This window comes from Dasypus novemcinctus, chromosome 12, assembly GCF_030445035.2.
Source record: "Dasypus novemcinctus isolate mDasNov1 chromosome 12, mDasNov1.1.hap2, whole genome shotgun sequence".
In the NCBI taxonomy this organism is placed as follows: Eukaryota; Metazoa; Chordata; class Mammalia; order Cingulata; family Dasypodidae; genus Dasypus; species Dasypus novemcinctus.
The window spans coordinates 19,872,807-19,883,825 of NC_080684.1; the positions used below are offsets into that span (position 1 = coordinate 19,872,807).

Below are 11,019 nucleotides of genomic sequence, written 5' to 3' on the forward strand. Positions count from 1 at the left end.
CTAGGTCCCTGGGCCTAGCAGTTTGCACTGCAGCACCTGTTCCAACTGCCCTTCCTTCTCCTCTTGCCCATCCCCCACCCCTCACATTCCCTCCCTCTGTGACACGTCCAGATTCTACCTCAAGCCAGGAGCTCAACAGTGCCAGTGCGGTCCTTGCCTCGGAGGAGCTGGGAGCTAGTTGACCTCTCTAGTTTCTCACTCCACTCCCTCGATTGGACAGCGCACAGGTAGCTCTTCATGGGCAATTTCCTGAGCCGACTTCAGTCGCAGCCCTGCAGCTGCTGCTCAGGGCCCGGCAGTCACCCGCCTGTTTATCCCCTCCACAGTTCTCCTGGGGCTCATCCAGATGGCCCCGCTGCCCCAGCACCCCTCCCTGGACCTGCCCACAGGTTGTCCAGCCCGGATGCCATGAAGTTACGTTCTGGGATTTACATCGCCCCTAAGAGGAGATATCCCATCCGGAACCCTCACTGCTCCTCTCTGGGGGTCCTGCCGTCGGTGTTGGGGAGGGAGAGTCTGAAGCCAGTGCTGTCATCGCGCAACTCCAAGATGTTTGGCTACTCTTCTGGGGTGGTGAGGATCCCTCGTCCAGGGCGCAAACTGTCCCTTCTGGATTTGGCCCCTGAGCAGGTCATCCCTAGGAGGCTGGAGCCATCCAGACACCTCCCACCCCTTCACCTGAAGGAAAGTGGACCAAGGGCCCCAGAAGAGGGCAGAGAAGAGCGAGCAGAGGAAAAGGAGGAGGAGGATTGCAGAGATACCAGAGGGCAGGATGGGCAGAGGAGGGATCTCCACACCAGAGGAAGTGTCCGGGCCCCATCCAGGCCCCTGGAGCCCGAGGAGGTGGTCACGTCCTTCCAGGGTGGTCCTGGACCTCTGAACAAGCATCTCCATTGTAGGGACGGACAAGGAGAGAGCCGGTGTCAGGAGGCCCAGGTGTCTGTGAGCTCCTTTGTCAGCGGCTGGGCCATCCTGGGCTTGGACAGGCCTGCAGGAAGCATCCTGCCTCCTGGAAGGGGCGGTCCAGGGGCAGCAGGGCTCCCTGGTGCATCCTCCTCCTGCTCGCTGCCGTCAGAGAGACCACCACAGGCAGTGCTGGAGGGGAGCCACGGCCGCAGCTCTCCAGGCTCACAGCCAGGGGAGGAGATGCAGGAAGAGCACCATCCAGCTGAGCCGTCAAGGAGCGCTCCTCTCTTCACACCAGCCAGCGTCAGGCCCTGTAAACGGAAAAGACGGAGGCCACTACCATTGCCACTGCTGCTGCCACTGTCGTGGGGTGGAGGTGAGCGGCCCCCACCCCTGAAGTTTCCTCGGAGAGCCGCAGCTGGAGACTCATGCTGGCAAGAGAAGGTTGAGCAAAAACAGGGCCATGGCATCGCCGAGGAAGGTGGAAGAGAGGCTTCTGCAGAAAGCAGTGTCCCTGCACCTGCCAGTTCTCCCTCTCTGCCTTCGGGGGAGACTACAGATGCCTTGTGCCAAGCCCCAGTCACTGGGCCAATCCCGGCTACCACCGCCACAACGGCCACTGCCTTGGCTGACCTGCCTGCCAGGCCACCAATCCTCTCTGCCCCTGTACCTTCGGCTTCTTGTCCGCCCACGGCTGCCACAGCACCTCATCCTCTCGAGGCTGCCACACCTTCACATTCACTCAGGGCTGCAACATCTGTTTCTGACCTCCCCACTCCTGCTAATGCCTTAACCCTCTCCTTCCAGCACACCACTCCTGCAAAGCAATCACCCGCACCCATGTGCATAGTTTCTCCTCCTCTGTTCTCACAAACCCCTCCCACCTTCCCTTCCACCCGTATCCCTGTCCTCACCAGCCAACCCCTAGCGGCTCCCCTGGTCACACCCACCATCCCAGCCAGCACATTTGCACACGGGATTTCCCAGCCTGCTTCGGTCCCCAGTGAAAGTGACATGGACACCACTCCCCCTTCCCATGCTGTTATTTTCTTGCATCCTCCCAGCCCTGTTGTGCCTTCCCTCCGTTTTGAACATGCTCACTGTAATATAAAACAAACACCTCTTGCAAATGCCCCAGATTCCACCAACCTGCCTGTACCAATAAACACAACATCCACCCCAGTTTTCATCCTCCCCTTGGGTCCAGCAGCCACCCCTCAGCCCACATTTGGGGGCCTTGGTGGGCAGCAGCTGGGAGCCACTTTTCCCACTGCTCCTGTCTCTGCTGGCCTGCCCATCTCTCCTGTGGCCGCCGACACCCCAGCAGGCAGCCCGTCTGCATGCTCAGAGCCCAGGCCTACCTCTGATCCTGAGGACATGGACACCACGCCTCCTCCCCAGGCTGTGGGCTCTCTCCAGGCTGCTCCTGTCTCCGCTGGCCTGCCCATCTCTCCTGTGGCCACTGACACCCCAGCAGGTAGCCCCTCTGCATGCTCAGAGCCCAGGCCTACCTCTGATCCTGAGGACATGGACACCACGCCTCCTCCCCAGGCTGTGGGCTCTCTCCAGGATGCTCCTATCTCCGCTGGCCTGCCCATCTCTCCTGTGGCCACCAACACCCCAGCAGGCAACCCCTCTGCATGCTCAGCAACCAGGCTTACCTCTGATCCTGAGGATATGGACACCACGCCTCCTCCCCAGGCTGTGGGCTCTCTCCAGGCTGCTCCTGTCTCCGCTGGCCTGCCCATCTGTCCTGTGGCTGCCTACACCCCAGCAGGCAGCCCCTCTGCATGCTCAGCAACCAGGCTTACCTCTGATCCTGAGGATATGGACACCACGCCTCCTCCCCAGGCTGTGGGCTCTCTCCAGGCTGCTCCTGTCTCCGCTGGCCTGCCCATCTCTCTTGTGGCTGCTGACACCCCAGCAGGCAGCCCCTCTGCATGCTCAGCAACCAGGCTTACCTCTGATCCTGAGGATATGGACACCACGCCTCCTCCCCAGTCTGTGGGCTCTCTCCAGGCTGCTCCTGTCTCCACTGGCCTGCCCATCTCTCCTGTGGCTGCCGACACCCCAGCAGACAGCCTCTCTGCATGCTCAGCAGCCAGGCTTACCTCTGATGCTGAGGATATGGACACCACACCTCCTCCCCAGGCTGTAGGCTCTCTCCAGACTGCTCCTGTCTCCAGGAAGAATGTCTTCCCCTTTTATGCGGCATGTCCTGGTACTGACAACACACCATGCAATGGCAGCATTGCCTCAAACCAAGTCTCCACTGGCTTGCCTGCACCGTTGGTCCATGGCCCACCTCCAACACATAATCTTCCCTTTTACCCAGGAACCACACCTCAGCCCACATTTGGGGTCCCCAACGGGCAGCAGCCGGGAGCCAACAGCTTTAACCCCTGCTTCCAGTTGGGAAAGTCGCCATCCTCAGCACAAGCTGCAGGCTTCAGTTCTCCCACAGCCCAGCCACCCAGTGGTGGTGTTCCACCACCAGCATTTGTGGGATTGACATCGCCAGGTTCCAGATTTGGCATCCCAGTCAGCACCCTGATGGGAAGTAGTAGCTGTGCGGTCAGCGCGTCTGCCCCGGGACCCAGTTCCACTTCTGGAGCTCTCACCTTTGGAGCAGGACCAAGTGGAAGCTCCAGCACCACTTCTGCTCCACAGGGCCCAACTGGCCAGAGCATACTTTCTGCAGGAGGAACCAGTGTCATGCCTGTAGTTCAAGACACCTCTGCTTCCACCTCCATGCAGGGCACTCGGAGTCTACCTCACAAGAAAACAGGTGGGACAATAGGAGGGGACAACACTATCCAGAGCTGGGGGGCCTTTTAATTCCACCTTCAACCAGGGCACCTGTGGTCCACCTGGCCAGGGCACAGGTGTGGTGTAACGGGAGGGGACAGCACCACCCCTGTGCTTGAGGGCCCTTGTGTTCTCTCCTTCCAGCAGGGCACCTGGGGCCCACCTGGCCAAAGTCAGAACATTTCTAGGGGAAAACTTCTCTTCTCCCTTTAAGTCAAAACACCTGAGGCCCCTCCAGCCAGGGTTCCCCTTTGGCTTTAGAGGAGCCAGCACCACTGGGAAAATACCTGTGTTTGGAGGCACTTTTGCTGCCCCTTGGGTTAAAGCGACTGTGCCTCTGGTATGGGCAAGGTAAGTAGCAGCTTTTCCTTTTGGGCACCCCATCACCTACCCAGGGCTTCATAAGAGGTATTTCTTCCAGCACAAAGGACCCAGTCTCCACCACCACTAAAGAGAAAAAGTGCCCCCCAGAAACGGCGTGCAGCCAGTCTCCTCGTCAAGGGTCTTTGAACATCTGGAAAGGAGCATTGGACAGGTCCAGCTCAACCTCTTCACTGTCAGCAAGCTGGAGGCCCAGCGTGTGTGTAATGTTTGTGTGTGTGTGTGTGTGTGTGTTGGAGGCTGGCAAGAGTTCACTGCATGGACTCGAGGACTTCCACATAGGGAGTAGGAGAGAGATCTGCGCGTATATCAACTGTGCTTTCCCTGGCTTGGGTGATGACAGGGCAGACCCACACTCTGGGCCTTTTTTCTTGGAAATGGCAGGAAGCCCTCTTGTTACCTCTTGTTACCTCTTGTTACCTCTTGTTACCCCATACCCATTTGCCTGAACGGGCCCTTCTCTATCTTCCCTATGTGATGTAGATAGCTTATATATATGCGGATCGTTATAAATAAACTTGTTAATTTGTCTCTGCTTGTGTGTCTTTGCTCTTCGACTCAAGGATGGAGGAAGAACTGTCTTGCAGGAGTGGTGATGTTACGCTATACGTAACTATTTTGTTTTCGGTGGGCAGTGAGGAGGACGTGGAAGTGGCCACACCTTATGATCACATGGCCTGGCTTCTGAAACCTGTGCCTTGAGCATTGGCGACGGCCACGCAGGAGGACATGAGATCCAGAGCAGGGGGAGGCAGGGTGGCCCCCTCTTTCCTCTGTGCTTCTCCCCATCCCTCTGACCTCACTATAGGTTCAGCCATCTCTGGTGCTTGTTCAGAAATCGCACTTCACAATTTCAGTCTTTAAAATGTTGGAATGTGTTTTTTTGTGTATGTCTTTTTAATTTAAACTTGTGCCCATCATCCTACCATGTTCATCCTTCACCCAAAATGAATGGGCTTAGCATCCATGCACTTGAACCATAATTCTTGCTAATTCTACTCCAAGAAATATATCCAAGACAAATGAAATTGTGTCCATGCAATGATTCCCAGGGCAAGTGCATGGCAGCCAAAACACTCCCATGGGGTGGGGACACAGGTGGGGGCCCTGGGTGCTGGGCCAAGTGCTCCTGCAGCTGCCCCATGCCCACATCCGACCACACATCCCTCCTGCCCTGCGGGGTCCCAGGCAGCACCCCCAGAACACGCCAGCAGGTCCTCGTGGGTTGCTATTCTTTTTATTACTAGGTTGTTTGATTTCTTTATATAACATGAATATCAAACCCTTATCAGATATATAGTTTCCAAATGTTTTTTTCCCACTGAGTAGCCTACCTTTTTACTTTCTTGGTAGTCTTTGGAAGAACAAAAGTGTTTAATTTTGAGAAGGTCCCATTTATTTGCCTTTCTTTCAGTGTTCAAGCTTTGGGTGTAAGGTTTAATTATTGCTTACCACACGATCTTGAATATGTTTTTCTACATTTTCTTCTAGTTTTATGGTTGTAGCTTTTATATTTAGGTCCTTGATCCATTTTGAGTTAATTTTTGTATAAGGTGTGAGATCGGGGTCCTCTTTCTTTCTTTTGGATATGGCTATCCAGTTCTCACAGCACGAGTTGTTGAATAGACTGTTCTGCCCAGTCTAAAATCTGCCCAGTCTAAAGTCTGGCTTGTCAAAAATCACTGGACTGTAGATGTGAGGGTCTATTTCTGAGTTCTTTATTTGGTTCAATTGGTCAATTTGTCTGTCTTTCCTTAAGCCAGTACCATGCTGTTTTTACCACTGCAACTAAATAATATGTTTTAAAGTCTAGAATGAGAGTCCACCACCTTCATTTTTCTTTTTTAAGATTTTTTTTGTCTATTTGGTACCCCTTATGCTTTTAAATAAATTTGATAATTGGTTTTTCCACATCTGCAAAAAAAATTTTTTACTGGGATTACACTGAATTTGTAAATCAATTTGGGTAGAATTGACATCTTAAAGATACTTAGTTTTCTAATTCATGACCACAGAATGTTCTTCCATTTGTTTAAGCCTTCTTCAGTTTCTTTTAGCAATATTTTATTGTAGTTTTCTGAATACAGGTCCTTTGTGCCCTAAATATTCAGTTCCTAAATATATAGTTCTCTTAGTTGCCCTTATAAATAAATTTTTAAAAAATTTCCTCCTCAGATTTCTCAATAGAATTGTATAGAAACACTACTGATTTTTGCTTATTAATCTTCTGTCCTGCTACTTTTCTGAACTCATCTATCAGGTCTAGTAGCTCTGTTTAGATTTTTTTTTTTTTTTGGATTTTCTAACTATAGGGAATATGTCACCAAATTGTTTTATTGGTAAGCCTTTCCAAATATACTTCAAAATATAAGACAATTTTTAAACTTAACTAAAATACCAGTATTTCATCTAAATGTTAACAATATTTCCTTAATATCATTGCACCTTTTCAAGTTTTCCAATTTGTCTCATATTTCTTTTCACAGTTTATTTGTTTGAACCAAGCATTGATGAAAGTGAGGTTTACATGTTAAAATTGGGTGATATGCGTCTTAATGATTTTTATTTTTTATTTAGAAGTTATGACTTTACAGAGTAATCATATATAAAATACAAAATTCCTATAAACCACCCTTTTATTAACACCTTGCATAGGTGTGATACATTTATTACAATTAATGAAAGCACACTTTTTATAAATGAACTATTAACTTTAGTCCATAGTTTAACTTGGGATTCTCTGTGTTGTGATGATCATGGATTGTTAAAAAGAATTTTATTTTAGTACCATATATATAAAATGCATTTCCTCTACAAATTTTTTTGTAATAATAAACTTATTATTTTTATAGAAGCTTTAGATTTACAGAAAAGTTATACCAAATGTATATGGAATTCCCTTATAACCTTCACATACATACACCTATGGTTTCCCCTATTATTAACATATTAAATTACTGTGGTATATTTATTACAATTGATGAACCAATATTGAGGCATTGCTCCTAACCAAAGTCTATAGTTTCCAATATGGTTTACTTTGTGCTGTACAGTTTTACAGGCTTTGGTGAATGCATAGTCATGTGTCCATCGGTGCAGTCTTATACACCACAATGCCACTACCCTGAAAAGGTTCTGTGTTACACCCATTCAACCCTCCCCTACTTCTGGACCCCTGGCATGCACTATCTTTATATCAATGTTTTAACTTCTGTTACCACAAGATAATAACTACAATAACAATAAATCTAATTTGATCCGTGATTACCCACTCCCCTTACGTTTGCTCATTCCTCAGTTGTGAGGGATTTGGAACAATGTCCATTCCAATCAATTCAGGTTGAGAAGGGACTTAGATATTATGGGACAGATGGAAGGAATTCTTTTGTTTGCAGTTATACATCTTGTGCTTTGGGAGGGAGCTTGTCCATCATTTTGTTGGTTGTCCAGGGCAAGCGCAAAGAATTGGAGAGTAGGAATTGGCTGCAACTCTGTTGGGACTCAGGGCTTAAATAGCATATGAACAGTCAAAAGATTGAAGTCTCTGAGAGATATATTTAATGGGTGCATTGAAAATTATAAGTTTAAATAAAATGAGTAGAAGAATCCTGAGTAGAGAACTCTTAATATAAAGGAGTAAAGCTGTTATATTGGGGAAATAGATTATCCTATATTCCCAAATAAGGCCTGCTTAGAGAGTGTTGATTTCATGAGGCTGTGTGCTTGGCCTCTGGTGTCCCCTTACCCTCCCATGCATACTTCTTTTTCTTTTCAAATTATTTATGGATCTGGGTTTCTGGGTCTTGTTGCTTTTTTCACAGCCTGAATGTTGCTATATAAAAAATGATTAAAAAAAGAAAGAAATTGCGGGAAAAGACGAAATAAGAGCTCCAAGCATGACTAAAAATGCAAACATAATTTCAAGTCCTTAAAGAACACATATTTCTTTACCTGGGGTAATTCCAGATTAAAATCCCCATGAATTGGATCATTCAACTCAACTAAAGTGATCAGTTTCTCAAATCCCTGGGAGTTCGTGTCAGCTTGCCTCATGACTGTCATCTCCTATAATATTAACTATCTGGCTTTAAAACAAAAAGAATTTTAAATAATTCAGAATTTTATAACTGTGGAAGTTGGAAATGGAACTTCCAAAAGCTTTGGGTTTCTTAGTCTAAATTCTCATGAAAAGTAAAGTGAAGCAAAAATATATATATATACATATTTAAGCTTTTGCAAATAATTCATTTATTTTATTTTATTTTTTAGAAGATACTGGGGACTGAACCTAGCACCTAGTCTAGGAAAAGCAGGCACTCGACCACTGAGCTATACCTACTGAATAATTTATTTTAATACATCATTGTATGTCTTATATTTATTTTTAAATTTTTATTCATTTATTTTTAATGGTATTTTTGAAGATACATAGATGACAAAAAATGTTACATTAAAAAATGAGGTTCCTATATACCCCACCCCCCTCACCCCACTCCTCCCACATCAACAACCTCTTTCTTCATTGAAGCACATTCATTGCATTTGGTGAATACATTTTGGAGCACTGCTATACCACAGCAAATATATTTATTTAAGTACGTTTATTCATTTTTATTTTTATTTTTTGTCTTTATTCATTTTTTTAATATTACATTCAAAAAATATGAGGTCCCCATATACCCCCCCCACTCCCCACTACTCCCCTCGTAGCGACAATCTCCTCCATCATCATGAGACATTCATTGCATTTGGTGAATACATCTCTGAGCATCGCTGCACCTAATGGTCAATGGTCCACATCATAGCCCACACTCTCCCACGTTCCATCCAGCGGGCCATGAGAGTATCTACAATGTCTGGTAATTGATCCTGCAGCACCATCCAGGACAACTCCAAGTCCCGAAAATGCCTCCACATCTCATCTCTTCCTCCCATTCCCCACACCCAGCAGCCACCATGGCCACTTTCTCCACACCAATGCCACATTTTCTTAAATATTGGAAATAATTGGAAAAAATAGACTTGTGAAAAGATAAGCAAAATCAATGTATAACTGTTTGGAGAAATCAATTCTGATAAAAGATTTAGTGACATACAGAGTATAAATTTTAAAATCTCTGTAAGGTAGGAAATTTCTTTATCATGGTTTATAGCCTATTCCAGGAGGAATGAAGGGGAAAATGTCTGAACAACTTTTAAAATATGCCCATGGCCTTTATGAAATAATTCTTTTATAGAAGACTATTTTAATAAGGTTTATTAACTAATTTCAAACAGAAAAGAAAAGTTTGTAGCATGAGAAAATAAAACATGGAATTTATAACTTAGTGCTTTCAAAAATTGGAATGGTTCCATATTAAAAAATAAAATTTAGGCTAAGAATATATCAATTCACAGGAATAGATGACTACAGATGATGACATGATGATGATGATGATGATAAAGAAAGGCATTTCTCTTGGCCTGCTATGTGTCAGATTCTGTGCTTCTTGGTGTTTTTCATGTTTGACTCCTCTTTCCTAATTGTGGCCTTTTGAAGCAGGTAATTCTGTCTTCCCTTCTTTAGACAAACTGAGTAAGAGTTTGGGTAACTTGTCCAGGGTTGCAAAACTGAACTCATACGTTGAGTAAAGTTAAAGACTTATGGGCCAGGATAAGAAGTATATTAAATAATATTCTTTATAAGTACCCTAATAACATTAGAAATAACTATTAGTTTGCATGTTATAACAATGTTGCTAAAATAGTTTTTTAGATTACTGATAGAAATGAAAAACTGGTATACCAGATAAAAGGCAAGGCAGTGATAAACAGCATCTCTTTTAAAAGGAGGCAAATTAAGAAAAAAATTTTTGCTTATATTTGTTCATATGGAATTAACATAAATTAGCAAATCTTTTAAATTGTGTACTCTAAATATTTCTTTTACAAGTATCTCTGACATTCAAACTCTGTGAATTTTCTTCTTACAACTCAGTTGAGTTTTAAAATGCTGCTTAGTTGCAGAAATATAAAAGTCATCATCTTCATAGACCAGAGGTCCACCAGGAAGAAAATTAAAAGGAAGTTAGACTTAAAAATTTTATTAGTAAAGAACCTGAAAGTATTCATTTAAAACTTATTTTGGTCATTAGACCTTTATTATTAAAGCACATAATGAAAGCCTTTTTAAAAATCATTTTCCTACATGTGGACTCGTCATTTAAACTGGTAAATATTTGTAGCAAATATGCAGGTGCTATTATCAAAATACATTTTATCATCATCGACTTTATGATGACGCATATGTCCTAGATATATTGCACTAATACATTGAAACAATGTAATTAAAGTATTAAATAACTGCCTTTTCTACTTCAGGAGTAATGACAGTTTAGGTTAAAAAGAGATTCTTAGAATAAGATAAATGGAATTTGGTTCTGTTACTCAGACTTCTCAAAGGTTCACGTCCTAAAATAATTGTTCAGCTCAATTCTGGAATCTGGACTTGGTGTTTCTGAGATAAGAGTAGTTGAGCTAGGGTGTCTCTGGATTCCTACTACTGTTAATAAAACATAATCATTGGGTGGAGGGTGATTCGAAGATATTAAAACAATCTGGGACTACCAGCAAGATGGTGGCAGAGTAAGGAGTTCTTAGAGTCCGCTCCTGCTACAGGGCAGTAAGCATACACCCAGAGCTCTCTGAAGCCAGCTGAAGCACCTGTCTGTGGGCTTCAGGAGGCCAGAAGAGCATCCTGCAACATCCTTGAAGGAGTGAAAGGAGGAGATGCCCGTCTGCAGAGAAGATTCATAAGTAGAGGCTCCACGCCCCAGAGGCCGGTGACCATCCTCCACCGGAAGCACAAGTCATCTTGGGAGCTGTTCTATAGCTGCAATTGAAAGCTCCACTTCCCAAAAATGGGGAAGGAAGAGGCAACTGGGC

The 11,019-nt window shown here is 45.4% G+C and overlaps 1 protein-coding gene and 1 long non-coding RNA gene across 2 annotated transcripts; both read left to right on the plus strand.

Moving 5' to 3' along the window:
• Positions 1-237: 237 nt before the first annotated feature.
• On the plus strand, positions 238-3,418 carry LOC131280685 (nuclear pore-associated protein 1-like). The gene is made up of 2 exons (XM_058309085.1): positions 238-3,117; positions 3,242-3,418. The coding sequence occupies exons 1-2, from the start codon at positions 238-240 to the stop codon at positions 3,416-3,418; spliced, it is 3,057 nt and encodes a 1,018-aa protein (XP_058165068.1).
• A 186-nt stretch (positions 3,419-3,604) lies between these two features.
• LOC131280734 (uncharacterized) lies at positions 3,605-4,626 on the plus strand. Its single transcript, XR_009188428.1, has 2 exons — positions 3,605-3,694; positions 4,136-4,626. It is a non-coding gene; the product is annotated as an uncharacterized lncRNA (long non-coding RNA).
• The last annotated feature ends 6,393 nt before the right edge of the window (positions 4,627-11,019 follow it).